The sequence below is a fragment of the Oncorhynchus mykiss genome, chromosome 4 (assembly GCF_013265735.2).
Source record: "Oncorhynchus mykiss isolate Arlee chromosome 4, USDA_OmykA_1.1, whole genome shotgun sequence".
NCBI lineage: Eukaryota > Metazoa > Chordata > Actinopteri > Salmoniformes > Salmonidae > Oncorhynchus > Oncorhynchus mykiss.
This window is the reverse complement of record NC_048568.1, coordinates 32,006,629-32,027,580: the sequence shown is the minus strand read 5'-3', so window position 1 is coordinate 32,027,580 and position 20,952 is coordinate 32,006,629. Positions and strand designations below refer to the sequence as shown.

The 20,952-nt window shown below is 42.4% G+C and overlaps 2 protein-coding genes across 2 annotated transcripts in view; one reads left to right on the top strand and one right to left on the bottom strand.

The window, feature by feature from the left end:
- The first annotated feature begins 2,412 nt into the window (after positions 1–2,412).
- Positions 2,413–11,165, top strand: pm14 (Pre-mRNA branch site protein p14). Its single transcript, NM_001160525.1, is given in 4 exon segments — positions 2,413–2,471; positions 2,902–3,020; positions 9,575–9,713; positions 10,574–11,165. Coding segments are annotated over 4 exon segments (378 nt in total). The 5' UTR covers positions 2,413–2,441; the 3' UTR covers positions 10,664–11,165.
- Positions 11,166–11,710: 545 nt separating this feature from the next.
- The window catches only part of LOC110522501 (visinin-like protein 1), a 35,276-nt gene continuing 26,034 nt past the window's right edge, over positions 11,711–20,952 (bottom strand). Inside the window, exons 3-4 of the mRNA XM_021600937.2 lie at positions 14,650–14,865; positions 11,711–14,070 (exon numbers count right to left, since the gene is read on the bottom strand). Coding sequence (XP_021456612.1) covers positions 13,873–14,070; positions 14,650–14,865 — 414 coding nt within the window. The 3' untranslated portion in view covers positions 11,711–13,872. The remainder of the gene's footprint in view (positions 14,071–14,649; positions 14,866–20,952) is intronic.

Below are 20,952 nucleotides of genomic sequence, written 5' to 3'. Positions count from 1 at the left end.
TGTTTGACGGGTCTTTGCATATCAGTTTTATTATCAAGAGGCACTGCATAAAGACATTTCATCCTCATTGCAGGCAGAGGGGCTTGAGTTTGACCCTGAATTACAAGGCAAGGCCCCAACACATATGCCTATGTTTCCAAATCAAATTGTATTAATCACATGCTTTGTAAACAACAGGTGTAGACTAACAGTGAAATGCTTACTTGTGGGCACTTCCCAACAATGCAGAGAAAGAAAATAGATAAATAATAGAACATTAATACATAATAAAAGTAATACGTTTGCACTCCCCTCATCTCCAAAGTTGATCTGAATAGGTGAAAGCAATATTGTGGGAGTGTATTACATAGTGTAATACATTGGGAGATCATTCAAAGAGTTTGAGTCAGATAAAAATGGTGGGAAAACGGGAGATGGTTTGTCAAAGAAGAATGGTAGAAAGTGTAAGCAGAGGGAGCTGAAGACAGGAGGAGAAATGGAAGTGAATGAGGGTGAAGTATCGAAGGTGGTAGGTGCGGTAAAGTTATCGGAGACCGAGGTATGCAGAAGAGTCTTTGACAATAGGAGTGAAGTTTATGAAAAAAGTGGACTCTTGCCTTTTGGCTGATCCATTTGTGGTTTCACGGTGGGTGAAATCGGTGAGGGTAACTAGAAGTGGTCTAGTGATAATTGTTTGTGTTTCTGATGGGCAGAGGAAGAATGCACTCAAAGTAAAACTAATGGGGGTAAGTAAAGTGAAGTGTTTCGTTCTCAAGAAAAAGTCACCAATGAAAGGAGTGATAACTGGGGTAGCAGTAGATATAAACGTTGACCAGCTGAGGGCAAAGATTCCCGGTGTATGTGATGCCTGTTGTTTGCGACATAGACAGGGTGGCGAGAGTGGGGAAACAGAAGAGTCTTTGTCTGTTCTTTTGAGTTTTGAAGTTGAGTCTGACAAAGTGAAGTTAGGATATATAAGTTATCATGTACGAGCATATGTGCCGAATACATTAAGAAGTTACTTGTGTCAAGCTTATGGACATGTGGCAGCAGTGTGTAGGAGGGAGGGTCCAAGGTGTGAGAAATGTGCAGAAGGGCATGAGACAAAGGAATGTGTAGTATTGAGGAAAGTAGTGGAATGTGTTAATTGTAGGGGTGCCCATTGAGCTGGGAATCAGACATTTCCTGTGCGAGAGAGGCAGGTTGAGGTTTCCAGGGTTAGAGTAGAGCAGAAGATGTCATATGCTGAGGCAGTGAAGAATGTAGAGGAAGATGGGTTAAGGGGGAGGAGTGGTGAGAGTAGTAAAGATATACCAGTAAAGAGGGATAGGCCAAAAAGTGAAATACGTTTCAGTAAGATTGGATTTTTAGCATTTATAAAAATGGTTATTAATGGTACTGCAGGGATGGATCAGAAGTCTCCGAAAATTGAGGTTGTGGTGGCAGCTGCAGAGAGGTAATTGGGTGTGCGAGACTTGACAGCAGAAGAGTTACAGGATGTGTTAAGTGGTGATGTCTCATCCTTTCAGGGTGATGGCATGAGGTAGGAATAAATACATTTAATTAGTGGAGTAGGGGGGTGTTCATTTTATTTTATATAATTTTGAAATTGGTGTGTATAGCGTTAGATGGTAGGGTATTTATATAGTTAATTTGTCTTTTTCAAGTAAAGTAAAATGGAGTTGTACTCCAGTCTAGTAGGTGGCAGTAATGCAACAAATTGGATGCCAACCGCAGTTAAACCTCATATAACAAGAAGATATCACTCAATGACCAGAACAGTTACTGACAGTTGTGGCTGCTTCATGTGATGTATTGTTGTCTCTACCTTCTTGCTGTTGTCTGCGCCCAATAATATTTGTACCATATTTTGTGCTGCTACCATACTATGTTGTTGTTTTAGGTCTCTCTTGTCGTGATGTGTGTTTTGTCCTATATTTTTATTGTATTTTTTATTTCTAATCCCAGCCCCCTTTCCCGCAGGAGGCCTTTTGTCTTTTGGTAGGCCATCATTATAATAATAATTTGTTTTTAACTGACTTTCCTAGTTAAATAAAGGTTAAAAAAAGATTGCTACAATTCAATTCACTTTTCACATGAGTGCAGTGTATGCCCACCCTGCCAAAAAGGGTAGTTTTTATGCCAAAACCAGGTGGTAGGATCGTCATACGACCACTAAATCATCAAACACAGGTCTGAGGATCACTAAGTCATCAAACACAGACTGAGGATGAATAATACAAAAAAACAAATTGAGGATAAAAATCAAATTAATATTTAGAAGTACAGTCTATGAAAACTTTACTGACGGAAATATAATTTAATTTAAATAGCACTTGATCCTTAAATGACGTAACCGGAACTGTATCGTCTGGAATCGGAAATACGTTAAAAAAATATCTGCGTTCGTGTGTTGTCGAATATATTTTTCTTAGCACATTTTGTACACGAAATATACAAGCATGGCTATGCAAGCAGCTAAACGAGCTAATGTAAGTTGGCATGTATCATGTTTTTGGATTCAAATGATAGCTATAGCTAATCAACCTCGTCAGGTTTAGTTTATAGTTAGCGTGGTAGTTGGGTGGCTAACGAAGCTAGCTCGCTAACTAGACACTTACGCTATGATAAAGACAGGCGATTGGCTTGATCGATTTAATAATAATTTGATGGGTGCTTGTATTTGTCCTATTTCACACATGTACAAGCTTTTTTTGTGGGGGAAATGTTAATGTTATCTAACGTTCATTATTTTTACTCAAGTTCGCTATCTAACTTGCTTTAAACTGCGTAACTAACATCACTTAGTAGCTTGATCATGAAACGTTACTGTTTACGCAACTTGTCACAGTTTATACTCATTTTACGTCATTTAGTTAAGTAAATTGAGCGTATCCGTTGCAAATGCTGTTTTCTATGCAGATTCGATTACCACCTGAAGTCAACAGAATACTCTACATTAGAAATCTACCATACAAGATCACAGCTGAGGAAATGTACGACATCTTTGGGAAGTATGGACCAATACGGCAGATTCGAACGTAAGTGGAAGATTGTTGATCTGGATGGAATGCTCAGATATACCATGGGTGATGTAGTTTACATAGTTTATTTGATTTAACTAGGCAAGTCAGTTAAGAACAAATTCTTATTTACAATGACGGCCTACCATAAGGCAAAAAAGGCCTCCTGTGTGGACGGGGGCCTGGGATTTAAAAAATAATTTCAATGTAAATATAGGACAAAACACACATCACAACAAGATAGAGACATTACATAAAGAGATACCTAAGACAACAACATAACAAGGCAGCAGCACATGACAACACAGCATGGTAGCGAAACAACATGGTAGCAACACAACATGGTAGCAACATTATTGGGCAAAGTCAACAGCATAAAGGTCAAGAAGATCGAGACAACAATACAGCATACAAAGCAGCCACAACTGTCAGTAAGAGTGTCCATGATTGAGTCTTTGAATGAAGATATTGAGATAAAACTGTCCAGTTTGAGTGTTTGTTGCAGCTCGTTCCAGTCGCTAGCTGCAGTGAACTGCAAAGAGGAGGGACCCAGGGATGTGTGGGCTTTGGGGACCTTTATTTTTATTTCACCTTTATTTAACCAGGTAGGCTAGTTGAGAACCAAGTTCTCATTTGCAACTGCGACCTGGCCAAGATAAAGCATAGCAGTTTGACACATACAACAACACAGAGTTACACATGGAATGAACACAACATACAGTCAATAATACAGTAGAAAAAAAGTAATTACAATATGGCAATTAAACACTGGAATGGTAGATGTGCAAAAGATGGATGTGCAAGTAGAGATACTGTGGTGCAAAAGGAGCAAAATAAATAAATACAGTATGGGAATGAGGTAGATAGATGGGCTGTATACAGATGGGCTATCAACAGGTGCAGTGATCTGTGAGCTGCTCTGACAGCTGGTTCTTAAAGCTAGTGAGGGAGATGGGAATCTCCAGCTTCAGTGATTTGTGCAGTTCGTTCCAGTCAGTGGCAGCAGAGAACTGGAAGGAGAGGTGACCAAAGGAGGAGTTGGCTTTGGGGGTGACCAGTGAGATATACCTGCTGGAGCGTGTGCTGCTATGATGACCTGCGAGCTGAGATAGGGCGGGGCTTTACCTAGCAGAGACTTGTAGATAACCTGTAGCCAGTGAGTTCGGCGACGAGTATGAAGCGAGGGCCAGCCAATGAGAATGTACAGTTCACAGTGGTGGGTAGTATATGGGGCTTTGGTGACAACGGATGGCACTGTGATAGACTATATCCAGTTTGCTGAGTAGAGTGTTGGAGGCTATTTTATAGATGACATCGCCGAAGGCAAGGATCGGTAGGATGGTCAGTTTTACGACGGTATGTTTGGCAGCATGAGTGAAGGAAGCTTTGTTGTGAAATTGGAAGCCACGTATTCTAAGTAAGAGCCGTCCAGAGTAGTGATGCTGGATGGGCGGGCAGGTGCGGGCAATGATCGGTTGAATAGCATGCATTTAGTTTTATTTCCGTTTAAGAGCAGTTGGAGGCCACTGAAGGAGAGTTATGACATTGAAGCTCGTCTGGAGGTTAGTTAACACAGTGTCCAAAGAAGGGCCAGAAGTATACAGAATGGTGTCGTCTGCGTAGAGGTGGATTAGAGAATCGCCAGCAGCAAGAGCAACATCATTGAGGTATACAGAGAAGAGTCGGCCCGAGAATTTAACCCTGTGGCACCCCCATAGAGACTGCCAGAGGTCCGGACAACAGGCCCTCCGATTTGACACACTGAGCTCTATCAGAGAAGTAGTTGGTGAACCATGCGAGGGAATCATTTGAGAAACCAAGGCTGTTGAGTCTGCCAATAACAATGTGGTGATTGACAGAGTCGAAAGCCTTGGCCAGGTCGATGAATACAGCTGCATAGTAATGTCTCTTATCGATGGCGGTTATGATATCGGAATGTGACTGGCAGAATGGGTGTTGAATGAGGGCTGCAGTAGATATCTTAGATGGGTGGAGTGAGCCCTAAGAGGGTTTTTATAAATAAGCATCAACCAGTGAGTCTTGCGACGGGTATACAGTGATGACCAGTTTACAGAGGAGTATAGAGTGCAGTGATATGTCCTATAAGGAGCATTGGTGGCAAATCTCATGGCCTAATGTTAAAGAACATCTTGCCGCACGAGAGCACCCTTACCTGCGGATCTATAAATTATGTCTCTGTAATCTAGCTTGGGTAGGATGGCAGCTGGGGTGAGCGATTACGCTCCTCTTTCAAGTCTAGATTTAACTTTAGCCTGCAGCTTTGATATGTGCAGAGAGAAGGACAGTATACTGTTTGGCCATACTCCCAAGTACTTGTATGCAGTGACTACCTCAAGCTCTGAACCCTCAGATGTAGTAATAACACCTGTGGGGAGAGGGGCATTCTTTTTACCAAACCACATGACCTTTGTTTTGGAGGTGGTCAAAAACTTCTTATGGCTGGGGGGCAGTATTGAGTAGCTTGGATGAATAAGGTGCCCAGAGTAAACTGCCTGCTCCTCAGTCCCAGTTGCTAATATATGAATATTATTAGTATATTTGGATAGAAAACACTCTGAAGTGTCTAAAACTGTTTGAATGATGTCTGTGAGTATAACAGAACTCATATGGCAGGCAAAAACCTGAGAAAAAATCCAACCAGGCAGTGGGAAATCTAAGGTTGGTCGATTTTCAACTCGGCCTCTATCGAAGATACACTGGGATATTTGTCATGTTGCACTTCCTAAGGCTTCCACTAGATGTCAACCGTCTTCAGAAACTTGTTTGATGCTTCTACTATAAAGGGGGCTGAATGAGAGGGGAATGAGTCAGAGGTCTGTCAGCAGTCACGTGCATTTCACATGAGGTATCTCCCGTTCCTTTGCTTTTCTGAAGACAAAGGAATTCTCCGGTTGGAATGTTATTGAAGATTTATGTTAAAAACATCCTAAAGATTGATTCCATACATCGTTTGACAAGTTTCTACAGACTGTAATGGAACTTTTTGACATTTTGTTTGCAACTAGTGAACGCGCATCGTTAGTTTTGATTTGTTTACCAAACACGCTAACAAAAGTAGCTATTTGGACATAAATGATGGACATTATCAAACAAATCAAACATTTGTTGTGGAACTGGGATTCCTGGTGATGCATTCTGATGAAGATCATCAAAGGTAAGTGAATATTTATAATGTTATTTCTGACTTCTGTTGACTCCAACATGGTGGATATATGTATTTTAATCTCTGAGCACCGTACTGTGTTGTTTTTCTGTGGCTTGGCTCTGACCTAACATAATCGTTTGTTTGTGGTGCTTTCGCTGTAAACGCCTATTTGAAATCGGACACTGTGGTGGGATTAACAACAAGATTACCTTTAAAATGGTATAAAATACTTGTATGTTTGAGGAATTTTAATTATGAGATTTCTGTTTTGAATTTGTTGCCCTGCACTTTCACTGGCTGTTGTCATATCGATCCTGTTAACGGGATTTCAGCCCTAAGACGTTCTAAGGGTAGAGAAAGCTTGTTGGACACTAAGTAAGCTTTGTTGTAGAGCATTTAATACAAAACCCGGGGAGGAGCCAGCTGAGTATAAGACTATCTGCATATAAATGGAGGAGAGCTTCCTACTCCCTGAGCTATGTTGATGTAAATTGAGAGGAGCGTGGGGCCTAGGATTGAGCCTTGGAGTACTCCCTTGGTGACAGGCAGTGGCTGAGACAGCAGATTTTCTGACTTTATACACTGCACTCTTTGAGAGAGGTAGTTAGCAAACCAGGCCAAAGACACCTCAGAGACACCAATACTCCTTAGTCGGCCCACAAGAATGGAATGGTCTACCGTATCAAAAGCTTTGGCCAAGTCAATAGAAATAGCAGCACAATGTTGCTTAGTATCAAGGGCAATCGTGACATCATTAAGGACCTTTATTAAGGTTGCAGTGACACATCCATAACCTGAGCAGAAACCATATTGCATACCCGAGAGAATAATATAGACATCAAGGAAGCCAGTCAGTTGATTTTTGAAAAGTTTTTCCAACACTTTTGATAAATGGGGCAAAAGAGAAATGGGCCTATAACAGTTAGGATCAGCTTGATCTCCCCTTTAAATAATGGACAAACTGTGGCTGCCTTCCAAGCAATGGGAAACTCCCCAGAAAGGACAGACAGGCGTTTGACATAAGGTCATCAACCTTAAAGAAGAAATGGTCTAAACCATCTGACCTAGATTGTTTTTTGGGGTCAAGTTTAAGGAGCTTCATTAGGAGCTCTGACTCAGTGACTGCCTGCAGGGAGAAATGTTGTAGCGGGGCAGGGGAAAAAGAGGGAGAAGCATTGGGGGTAGTCGCATTAGGAGGGGTGGGAGATGAGGAAATGTTGGACGGGCAAGGAGGCAAGGCTGAGTCAGGATTTCTATTTGACTTAATGAAGTGGTGATTAGAGCTCAGCCATGTGCTTCTTGTCAGTAACAACCACATCAACTTTAAGGGACATGGGCAACTGTGAGGAGGAGGGTGTATTCTCCAGGTCTTTAACTGTTTTCTAGAACTTCTTGGGGTTAGACCAACAAGGAGAGAACTGCTCCTTAAAGTAACTAACTTTGGCCTTCCGGATAGCCTGAGTGCACTTATTTCTCAATTGCCTGAACGAGAGCCAGACAGCCTGAGTATGCGTGTGCCGAGCCTTTCGCCAAATGCAATTCTTGAGGTGGAGTAACTCTGACAGATCACGGTCGAACCAGGGGCTGAACCTGTTTTTTTTATGGGGGTGTGTTTGTTAACAATACCACTGAATTTGTTAACAATACCACTGAAAATATAAAAAAAGAAGTTCCAAGCATCATCGACAGAGGTGATCAAGCTGATTCTTTACCATTTTAGAGGCCAGGTCATGAAGGAAGGCTTGCTCATTAGTTTTTTAGCAAGCATCTATGACAAATCAGGAAAGGGCGTTTCACTGAGCAGCCATTACGAACACAGGCTGTAAAACAGTAGTCACTACACTAAGGTCATTGCAGAAAACACCAGACATACCTATCAGGATCATTTGTGAGGATAACATCGAGGAGAGTAGCCTTTTCTGGGTGTTTGGAGTCATACCTTGTGGGATTGGTGATAATCTGAGAAAGATTTAGGGAGTGCCATTGCTTTAGGACTTGGTCAGGTGGTTTAAGCATGTCCCAGTTTAGGTCACCTAGCAGGACAAATTCAGACTTTGTAAGGGGCCAGGAGAGAGCTTAGGGCAGGTAGGATACAGGCAGGTGCTGATGGAAGACGATAGCACCCAGCAACAGTCAACAAAGAGCTATTTGAAAGTTTAATTCTTTAAAACCAGCTAAACAAATTGTTTGGGGACAGACTTGGCGGAGACAACCGAGCACTGAAGGTCATCCTTGGTAAAGATTGCCACTCACCCACCTTTGGAAGATCTGTCTTGCCGAAAAAGGTTATAGCCAGAAAGGTTAACATCAGTATTCAAAACACTCTTCCTTAAACACGTCTCAGTAATGACCAACACATCTGGATTGGAGCTGTGAATCCACACTTTCAATGGATCCATTTTAGATAATAAGCTTCTAGTGTTAACATGCAGAAAACCCATGTTTTTTCGAGAGCAGAAATCAGTGAAGCAGATATCAGAGCACAAGTCAGAATTGGGGCTAGCAACAGTAGATGGGCCAGGGTGTACATGCACATTTCCAGATATCATCAACAGTAATACAATCGGGGCACGGCAGAGGACAGGGAGAGCTCTGCAGTGTTGATTTGACATCTGAATGTGCATCAGATGGCAACAAGATCATATTGTACAGCAATTTCATCAGGTAACATGAATACAAAGCCAGTGAGAGATGGTTAGAATAGGATGGGAGGCCAAAAGTCTATGTAACCAATAGTCAGAGTCCCGAGTGTGGGGACAAACAGTCTGTCCCACGGTTGGGTGAAGAAAGTTTGTAGTCAACAAAGTATGCAGGATTCATGAGGCAAAATGCACAAGAAAAAAATTAAATATATAACGACTTGGGGCTAGCCATTGTAAGTTCAGAGTCACTCGCCCCAACAGTGCTTGTGTGCTGGGGGCGAGCGAAAGCACGGGAGAGAGGGGTGAGTCTGTACCAGACAGGGGGAGACAGGCCAGGGCAGACAGTGAACAAATTGCCAGGTGGAATCCAAGCAGCAGTGCAGCAGGCAATGGGAGCAGGTGTCACACCCACTTGGAAGAAGCTTTTATTTCTGGAGGCAGATTTCTTGTAGAAAATGCCAGTGAATGGTCTTTGAACAGTAGGAAGGGGCTTCAGAGGACACTTCAAAGACTCCTGACACTTGTTGGGTCAAAAGCCCTTTTACTTTACACCTTAGTGCTAATTGAATTTGTATCTGGTCTGTCCTTTCAAGCCTGTGAGCTCAGTTCCAGGTTGGATGGTGTCCTCAGGTCCCTGCTGTTTGCTAGTTCATGTATCATCTCCTTGTGTGTAGGCTAGTCTGCAGAACTGTGGCAGGTATTCAACCACAAAGTCTCATCATTGTCTTGTCTAAATGTATGTATTCTTATGCACTGTCTTTCAGTGGAAACACACCGGAATCAAGAGGGACAGCTTATGTGGTCTACGAGGACATATTTGATGCCAAGAATGCCTGCGATCACCTTTCTGGATTCAACGTCTGCAACAGATATCTTGTAGTTTTATACTACAATGCAAACCGGGTACGTAGGCCTATAATCTCATCAATCAAGGACCTGACAAAGTCTCCTCTAACCATTGTTGATATATTTTCTCAACGGGACTAGTAACTTTCATCGTTTTGCATATGGAGAAAATACTATACTGAACAAACATTGTAGGCCAGGGTTCTCCAACCCTGTTCCCGGAGAGCTACCGTCCTGTAGTTTTTCACTCCAACCCTGTTCCTGGAGAGCTACTGTCCTGTAGGTTTTCACTCCAACCCTGTTCCTGGAGAGCTACTGTCCTGTAGGTTTTCACTTCAACCCTAATTGAGCGCAGCTGGTTGTGATAATTATCTGGTTGATAAGTTGAGTCAGGTTAGATACAGCTGTGGTTGCAGCGAAAACATACTTGAGGGTAACTCTCCATGAACAGGGTTGTTGAGCCCTGGTGTTGCCATTAGTCAATGCTGGTATATTACATTTGTAGGTGTCTGGAGGAAGAGTCAAACTGCTTATTTTTATTGAACTGAGAGTCTGCAATATTATGCTGCTGCGAGCAACTGGATGAACCACAGATATCGCAGACGAGTGACACAGAGGATCTGCACATGTACACAGATGTGCCTCACTCTGCTGTGATAGCTGCTAGACCAAAACGGCGAAGAAGTTTAGCCTTGCGCTTCGCACTCTTAGTTGTTGCGGAAGTCGGCCTGATATTTTTGTGTACTTTGTTCATCACTGACTAACTTTTAAGGCTCTAATGTGAGGTAAATGTAGGAATCAATATGGTATTTTCTTTCTGACAGTTCGGCCTGTGTCTGGGTGTCACATGTAAACACTGTAAAGTTTTGCACTTAAACATGCATAACTCATGATTTTCATTCCACTGTTTCTCACAGGCTTTCCAGAAGATGGACACCAAGAAGAAAGAGGAGCAGCTGAAGCTTCTGAAGGAGAAATATGGCATAAACACAGATCCCCCAAAATAGTCTCCCCTCTTCCCCCTTTGGCACAGAATGTGCATTTAGACATCTGTACAAATTCACCTCTTGCTTGTTGTAAGCCAATAATGTTTGCTTGTAGGACTCTTGTCTCCTGAAATGCTTTTTATTTTATTTTGATTATTTTTTAAATTCTAAATAATTTGTACATCTTAATTTGTCCAATTGCTAAAGTTAACTGATTTGTGTTTTGTAATTGGTTACTATCTTGGTTATCAAGTATATTAGGGTGCATTTTGGGAGGGGGGGGGGGGGGGTGTTTTTCTACTGATAGTGGTTGCATTTTACAGGCTTTGACAGTCTTTTTGTTTAATTTCAGTTTTGGTATGTCTCTTTGGTGTGCATTTTGAACACATACAATCTCTGTGGAAAAAATCTGCAGTTTGATGTAAACATATTCATAAAAAAATGGTAATTCATACAAATTCACTTGCGTTTTTAGATTCTGTCAAATAAATTGGTATTTTCTGTAAAATAAATGGTCCTTGTATAAAAGATGCTGGCCATACGTCTTGCATGAATGCACTTCTGTCATAGCACTGTCCTCTTCCTGAACCCAGAAAGGTCAACAGTAGTAGGTAGGTAGGTTCCAGCCCAGGTCAAAGTAGAGGCATAGGTCACGGTCACTCCTAGACAGGCACACACACGACTGCCAGCAGCTCTATTGTAATTCTACATACGCAATGCACAGGGTCTTTCACACTATCCTCAACCAGGGCTCTTTTCAGTCAGTATTGCACAGTTTAGTCAGCCTGCTTTCCTTTCACATAGCTTTGTATCATGGCCAAGACTATATTTGTCACTGGGCCAGTTCAACTTGCATTTAGAGTGGAGATGTTCTGGATTGTGGTAGATCTATACCCAAGACATCCTCAAGAAGACAATCTCTACCGTTGGTTTGCCTGCTTATTCTAATACGAACACAACTATACAGATTGTGGTTTTATATGCAGTACTGCATACTATCACAACCCCCCTCAACTCAATCTAGTATAGTTTCATTTTGTGCAATCTTAATTCACACCTTCAGAAAACAGCCCATAGAGTTATTTTATTAGTTTAAATCACAACACAAGGACTAGCGCAGCCATGTCATCAGGGACACAATACATGCTACATGTACAACATAATCATTTAGTTTACATGGTTGCCATTGTTTACATTTGGTATCTGATAGTTTTTTTTCAGTACAAACATTTCTGGGCAAATATGTTCATGGAAAGTTTTAGATGACAGTCAGCCTAATCTCTTGAGGAATTGTGATGGATTTGGTCTTGGCATTGCAGGTCAATTTGAATACGATTAGCATAACTCCTCCCAAATATGCAGATGACATGTGAAACAAAATGGGTAGTTAGTTACTAAATTGTAATAGTGATTTATACAAGCAGGGTCTACTTTAAACTAATATGTACAGGGGAATTATTAAATATTATCCAGTCAGGCTGGGGTCTCACAGCCTGGTCCCAGATCTGTTTGTGCCATCTTGCCAACTCCTATGTTGTGCCGTTACAATGACCAATAGGAGTTGTAAGCCCGCACAAACCAATCTGGGACCAGGCTAGGTGTCCGAGGCTATTTCCAAGCTGGTGTCTTGCGTGGATGATAGGATACACTGCACCTGAAAAGGAAGAAGCTACTGTACAGTTTGTATGCTTCAGTATGTGAGAGAGGAATAAAAAAGTAGAAAAATTCTAACAATAAAGAGCAGCGTATTGTTAGGTACACTTTGGGCAAACTGTATAGCCTACCAAAACACATGGCTTAAGGGGTTTAGTCCTCTTGGCTTGGTTCATTAGGAATGGCATTCACTAGTTCCTTTAAGACATTGTTTTTAAACACTCATTTTTTTAACTGAGAGAGACAAAACAGTATGAGGTTATACTGATCGATGTTTAACACAATGTTATACTGGCCTTAGTTATTTTTTTCTTTACACCTATGAGTGGTATTAATAAACTCATGACAGGAACTTCGTCGAATTCAGCACATTGATATGCAACCTGTATCTTCATTGAAGAAATGGTGTGATGACATAGGACTAAAACTAATTGGACCAATAGTAGGTAGGATAAAATACAGTTAAAACCTCTTCATTGTTAAAGGGCTGAGATTCATTTTCAGATAGCTTTTTATATTACAACCTCTCATTGGTTATGACTCACAGGGTATAATTCCCCTGACAATACTGATGCTTTTATTTCAATTTATTTCATTTCTTTAAGACAAATATTTTTGTTGACTATTGGTTTTGTCATTGTTAAATATGCCACATTCAATATCTCCTCATTCCTAAATAGAGATGCAACAGGGATTTCTTAGCATCATAACTATTATTATTATCTACATGTTTCATGCTCCCACAGGTACGGCAGTCAAAAAGAATGTCATGACCAAACACAAAAAATACATCCCATACATCAATACTTGTAGAAGGATCTATACGGTAATATGATTTTTCCTATTAAATTATTATTATATTTTATGTTTAACTAACTGCATTTCATTAATAAGGCTTTGTCTTCATTATTCTAATATAATGCAAAATTAAGGAGATTATCTTTAAGGCGAAACCTAAACGCATGCAAATTAACTACATTTATTTTCACCAACAGTACAAGCACGTTTGGAAGGAAAAGTGTTTGATGAATAGGCTACTAATCCATCTCTTCATCTATCCAAATCTAATCTTTTAGAAGAATGGATTCATGGTTTATCAGAAACAGTTACGTTACCATAGGAATTTGGTTTGGTTGACATTACTCAATATATGAAACACATAGCTAGTGTCAGTAAACTCAGAACAATAAGTAGTAGCGTAATTCAACATAGCACATCACTGATGCTAAAGCGCCAGTGGATTGAGACGGTATCTATGGAAAATACATTGCACACTTTACATTTTGGCAGTTGATTTTAAATAATTTAAATAATATTTATATATCTCTAAATATATTTGTGCGTGGTGTGAATATGTAGTGAGTGTGTGGTGATGCGTGTGTATCTTCGTGGGGTGTGTCTCAGTAGGTGTGTGTGTATATGTAAATATTTTATAGCAAATTAACATTCTCATGCACACAAGTGTTTCAAACACAAGAAGCGGATCCATTGAAAGGTAGTCCAAGCAATATTTTTTTCCAGTGGAAATAGCTGCAAACTGAATGGAGTCCGTGGTGGTTCTCAATCCTCCCTCTCCTCTATTTCTGCAGGTCACACTGCAGGAGTAATACAATGGAAGGGTCGCTCTTTGCTGCCTCTTTGAACTCGTCCAGTGATATCTGGTCGTCGTTGTTCTTGTCCATCTTGCTGAAGATCTTGTCCACTCGCTGCTGGGGCGTCAGGCCATCCTCGTTCATCTTCATCATGATCACAGTCCCCACCATCTTGTAGATGGCCTTAACAGAGGGGGAGAAATGATAGTTCAGTCATTGTTTACTTAAGTAGAGACATTTATAGGTCAAACACACTCTCTGAAAAACCCAACCTGATTAGTATTCAAGGCACACAAGAGGGCATTTGGGGCTAGAGGAGGAAATGTCAAAGATTCAGAAGGTAAAGAGTAGGGCCGGGACGATACTCCTTAGTATCTTGGCAAGGAAACAAAACAGCCCGAATGTTGGAAACAAACATCTTTATGTTGTTGTCCTCCAGTCACATGTATTTATTTTCTAAGCCATAGAAAGACAATGTTTTACATACAGCAGGTTTTTAAAGGACCAAAGAGTTTGGTCTACTTCGTGTTTTTATTTTTGCCATGGAAAACATATTGCGATATTGGTATTGTCCCGGCCCTAGTAAAGAGTAAACCCTGGCCACTAATTTCCATGAATAATATCTCAACACTAATATGACACGAATGGCCTAAATGGCACACTATTCCCTATAAAGTGCACTACTATTACAGAATAGGGTGCCATTTGGCACTGAGCATATGATTCATGATTAATCTCTATGGGCTGAACTCTGAACTTTACCTCGATGATCTCCAGCATCTCCACCCGTGTGATCTTGCCGTCTCCGTCCAGGTCGTACATGTTGAAGGCCCAGTTGAGTTTCTGTTCGAAGCTGCCTCGCGATGTGATGGATAGGGCACAGATGAACTCTCTGAAGTCGATGGTGCCGTCTCCGTTCTTATCAAAGGTCCTGAACGCATGCTGGGCAAACTTTGATGCATCTCCGTACGGGAAAAACTGAAAGAGAGAATGAAAACAGAAGAGATCCCATTTGAATGAGTTAGAAGGTGAACCCTGGCTTATAGACAGCTTAATCAATCATTCAAGACAATATCACATGTAGCTGGCTATACCTTTGATACACAGGAGGCTGGTGGGAGGAGCTATAGGAGGATGGGTTCATTGTAAAGACTGGAATAGAATAGGTGGAACGGTACCGTGTGTGTGCATGCAACTCTGATTGTATGTCTGACACTCAGTGTGTATGATACCAGCCCTGCAGCATATGGTTGAGATCCAGCAGAGGACTGCAATGCAGACCTAAGCTTTGTAGTCAGTCTGAGAGAGAAAGAGGAGGAGGAGAGCTGAGGAGAGGAGAAAAGTGGAGAGGAGACAGGGAGAGGGAGAGAGAGGTGAGAGGCAAGGCGCATAGAAAAAGGAGAAGAGGAGTGAGAGGAGAGGAGGGAGCAGGGAGAATCCTCCATTCATCAGAGGGAACATTGTGGTGTTTTAACATGATTAAGCTCTCAAAAGGGCTCGGGGCTCCAAAGTGGCGCAGCGGTCTAAGGCACTGCATCTCAGTGCTTCAGGCATCACTACAGACCCTGGTTTGATTCCAGGCTGCGCACAATTGGCCCAGCGTTGTCCGGGTTCGGGTTTGGCCGGGGTAGGCCGCCATTGTAAATAAGAATTTGTTCTTAACTGACTTGCCTAATTAAATAAAGGTTAAAAAATATAATAAATAAAAGGCAGCCATTTCCAGCCATTAACTTTAAACAGAGCCTTTCTACTTTAGAGCAGTGGTCTGACTTAAGGCTTCTTAAGGATATATTTTTTGTTTTGATTCTACTTTTTTCTCCAGAAAAAATAACTGTTGTGTCACGTTCTGACCTTTATTTCCTTTGTCTTGTCTTTTTTCAGTATGGTCAGGGTGTGAGTTGGGGTGGGCAGTCTATGTTTGTGTTTCTATGTTTTTTCTATTTCTGTGTTTGGCCTGATGTGGTTCTCAATCAGAGGCAGCTGTTTATCATTGTCCCTGATTGAGAACCATATTTAGGTAGCCTGGGTTTCACTGTTGGTTTGTGGGTGTTTGTTTCCTGTGTCAGTGTTTGTGCCACACGGGACTGTTTCGTTTATAGCTGCTAGAGTCTCCCGTCTGTCCAGAGCCGCCAGCCAGCCAGCCAGGAGCCGCCAGAGCCGCCAGCCAGCCAGGAGCCGCCAGAGCCGCCAGCCAGCCAGGCTATGCCAGAATAGCCATTCACTCCGGAGCTGCCGGAGTCTCCCGCCTGTTAGGCGCTGCCGGAGGTGTCCTTCACTCCAGCGCTGCCGGAGTCTCCCGCCTGTCAGGCGCTGCCGGAGGCGTCCTTCACTCCAGCGCTGCCGGAGTCTCCCGCCTGTCAGGCGCTGCCGGAGGCGTCCTTCACTCCAGCGCTGCCGGAGTCTCCCGCCTGTCAGGCGCTGCCGGAGGCGTCCTTCACTCCGGAGCTGCCGGAGTCTCCCGCCTGTCAGGCGCTGCCGGAGGCGTCCTTCACTCCGGAGCTGCCGGAGTCTCCCGCCTGTCAGGCGCTGCCGGAGGCGTCCTTCACTCCAGCGCTGCCGGAGTCTCCCGCCTATTCGGGACCCATTTCTAGAGTCCCTAGTCCAAGGTCTGTGGCGAGGGTCGCCGCTTTAAAGAGACCACGGAGGCGGGCGACGAGGCGCACTAGAACTATGGTGAAGTGGGGTCCACGTCCCGCGCCAGAACCGCCACCGTGGACAGATGCCCACCCAGATCCGGGGGGGTGGGGTGGGGTACTACTGTCACGTTCTGACCTTTATTCCCTTTGTTTTGTCTTTATTTAGTATGGTCAGGGCGTGAGTTGGGGTGGGCAGTCTGTTTCTATGTTTATTCTATTTCTGTATTTGGCCTGATATGGTTCTCCAATCAGAGGCAGCTGTTTATCGTTGTCCCTGATTGAGAACCATATTTAGGTAGCCTGGGTTTCACTGTTGGTCTGTGGGTGTTTGTTTCCTGTGTCAGTGTTTGTGCCACACGGGACTGTTTAGTTTATATTCACTTTGTTATTGTATTCTTTCGTGTTCAGTTTATACTATTAAAACATGGACACTTACCACGCTGCGTTTTGGTCCGATCCTTGCTACACCTCTTCAGACGAAGAAGAGACTCTGTCGTTACATGTTGGGGGTATATATGATATTGTAAGCAATTTTACACTACAAAAGGCCTTTAATCTGTTAAATACACTGATAAAACTGACTCTTAAATTGACAGCTAAGATATTTTATGTAAAAAAATGCTACCACTCCGCGAATGTTGGTTTGGTGGTCCCCGGAACAAAAGGTTGGTCTGAAATGGCTACCCACTAGGTCTTGTCAAAAGTAGTGCACTACAAAGGGAATAAATCAAATCAAATTTTATTTGTCACATACACATGGTTAGCATAGGGTGCCAATTGGGATGCACACCTTGAGTGTTCCTCCCTCTAAGCTCACAGTCAGTGGTGTAGTGGAGGGTAAACAGTTTACCCACCTTTTGCAGAAAAATGAATTAAAAGTATTGGGAGTTACTTTTTTCACCGCAACCGGTGAGTTTACACACGTTTTCATCACTACGCTACCGACTCAGTGGTCTTGTGGTTAGAGCGTCCGCCCTGAGGTTAGAAGGTTGTGAATTCAATCCCTGGCCTAGTCATACTGTAACAGCTTTCTTGTGGTGAAGTAGAAGCGGACCAAAACGCAGCGTGGTGATGATTCATGTTTGTTTAATAAAGGAAAACTATACATGAATAAACTACAAAACAATGAAATGTGAAAACCCAAAACAGCCCTATCTGGTGCAAAACACAGAGACAGGAACAATCACCCACAAACACACAGTGAAACCCAGGCTACCTAAATATGGTTCCCAATCAGAGACAATGACTAACACCTGCCTCTGATTGAGAACCATATCAGGCCAGACATAGAAATAGACAAACAAGACATCCAACATAGAATGCCCACTCAGATCACACCCTGACCAACCAAAACATAGAAACATACAAAGCAAACTATGGTCAGGGTGTGACACATACCAAAAATGGGACCTGATGCATCTCCGTTTGGCACTCCAAGCTATTGATAGATTGGGGGTAAAGCCCTGTGATAGGCTAGTGTCCTGTCCAGGGTGTGTACATCAAGCTGCCTCATGCTACAGAAACAGGAGATAGGCTCCTGCCCTATGAGCCTCTAAGGCTTGTGCAAGGCTATTTAGATCACTGCACCCAGTGATAAACAAAAGACTTTATCAATAATATAATTGATAATTCTGCCTAAATCTTAGCATATATTTCCAGAATTTTTATTATCACGTCACATTTCAAGGACATCATCGTCAATAAATCATTCATTTGTTCATCTGTTTTAGGGAGGATGATGTCCCTAAATTTAAAAGTTCTTAACTACACTGGGATCAGTAACAAACAAAAAAATCCCAGGACAAAGACATATCTGATATGGGCAGAAATTATTTTTAATCTAACTGCACTGTCAAATTTGCAGTAGCGATTACAGTGAAAGAATGCCATGCTATTGTTTGAGGAGAGTGCACAATTATGAATGTGAAAATGTATTAATAAACTAATTAGGCACATTTGGGCAGTCTTGATACAACATTTTCAACATATATGCAATGGGTCATTGGATCAGTCTAAAACTTTTGCATACACTGCTGCCATCTAGTGGCCAAAATCTAAATTGCATCTGGAATAATACATTATGTGCTTTCTCTTGCATTTCAAAGATGATGGTACAACAATGAAAAATACATTATTTTTATTATCTTTTACCATATTTAATGTGTTATATTCTCCTACATTCATTTCACATTTCCACAAACTTCAAAGTGTTTCGTTTCAAATGATATCAAGAATATGCATATCCTTGCTTCAGGTCCTGTTCTACAGGCAGTTAGATTTGGGTATGTCATTTTAGGTGACAATTTAAAAAAAGAGTTGGATCCATAAGAGGATTTATTAACTTCTACATAGTTAACTGAAACCCTTCTTGTTGAGTGCTGAATAAAACAAACATTCCCCAAATTCCCTGTTTTTTCAGAAATCCTGATTGAAAGATTCTGTATGTCATCCTTAATTCCAAGAACCTTCAAACCTGGATTTTTTTTTTTTTTGCAACCCTAACACTGAACCATATCCCTATTCCTGGACTTACTTTAGGCTGTGGTTCAAATAGTGCATCCATAAGCAATACACAGATGGACAGGGTAGAGGCTAATGGGCTACAAATAAACACTATGTAGAATATGATGAGTTTCTGTAATCTAGATGGGAGGTTGTGGTTTGGTTGGGTTTTCCAGGGGACCAGGCTAATTCATTAGAGCAGACCTTCCACTTGCCCTATCTGATAGCAGGAGTAGAGGTGTTGGGGAGCCCTGCTCAACTCTCAAAACACATACAACACAATGGGATGTGCCACTGCCAGACTAATCACTTCAGATCTAATTGTTGTGAAAATGTTGCTTTGGTGTGTGGCACTGCCAGGATGTAATGCACACTGTGATGCAGCATGCACAAATGCAAAGTGACTCCCTCACAGGGCTGGCCCTGCTGCTCCATATAGCCTGGCACTGTCTGGCTGTTCCTGTTCAGCACATGTCCCTAATCAGTACCTGTCCATGTTCAGTACTTTTTCCTTTTCATCACCTGTCCCTGTTCAGTACCTGTCCCTGTTCCAGTACCTGTCCCTGTTCAGTACCTGTTCCTTTTCATCACCTGTCCCTGTTCAGTACCTGTCCCTGTTCAGTACCTGTTCCTGTTCATAACCTGTCCCTGTTCAGTACCTGTCCCTGTTCATCACCTGTTCCTGTTCATCACCTGTCCCTGTTCAGTACCTGTCCCTGTTCCAGTACCTGTCCCTGTTCAGTACCTGTCCCTGTTCAGTACATGTCCCTGTTCAGTATCTGTTCCCGTTCAGCACCTGTCCAGTACCTTACCCTGTCCAGTACATGTCCCTGTTCAGTATCTGTTCCTGTTCAGCACATGTCCAGTACCTTACCCTGTCCAGTACATGTCCCTGTTCAGTACCTGTCCCTGTTCAGCACCTGTCCAGTACCTTACCCTGTCCAGTACCTGTCCCTGTTCAGTACCTGTCCCTGTTCAGTATCTGTTCCTGTTCAGCACTTGTCCAGTACCTTACCCTGTCCAGTAAATGTCCCTGTTCAGTACCTGTCCCTGTTCTGCACCTGTCCCTGATCAGTACCTGTCCCTGTTCAGTAACTGTTCCTGTTCAGTCAGGAGGGTCAGGACAGTAGAGAGGGAAAGAAAGACCTGCAGAAGTGGAGAGAGAGGGGCAGGGAGAGAGAGATAGAGAGAGCCAGAGATAGCAACACATAAATAGAGAGATGGAGAGGGTAAGATAGAGAGTAGAGGGAGAGAGAAAGAGAGGGAGAGGGAAGAGAGACTGCATCTCCCTGAGAATATATCCAGTTATGAAACACTTATGATTGTTTTATTTTTTTATTTAATAAATGACTGCTAAATGACTAAAACCTAAACATAAAATGTAAAAGCTATAGAGAGAAGTGGGCCGGGACAATTGGACTGACTGACTGTGAAACGTCTCCTTTTAAGCCCTCATTTACCTGGTCCTTTCCCTTCCTGTCCTTATCTGATATGGAGGCTATGCATTGGTTAAAAAACAAGACAGAAAAAAGAGCAATAATACCTGCCACTACTATGAATTATAGTAGTGGCAGGTACTGGTCATAGTAGCCTAGTAGTGGCAAGTACTGGTCATAGTAGCCTGGTAGTGGCAAGTACTGGTCATAGTAGCCTAGTAGTGGCAATTACTGGTCATAGTAGCCTAGTAGTGGCAAGTACTGGTCATAGTAGCCTAGTAGTGGCAAGTACTGGTCATCGTAGCCTAGTAGTGGCAAGTACTGGTCATAGTAGCCTGGTAGTGGCAAGTACTGGTCATAGTAGCCTAGTAGTGGCAAGTACTGGTCATAGTAGCCTGGTAGTGGCAAGTACTGGTCATAGTAGCCTAGTAGTGGCAAGTACTGGTCATAGTAGCCTGGTAGTGGCAAGTACTGGTCATAGTAGCCTAGTA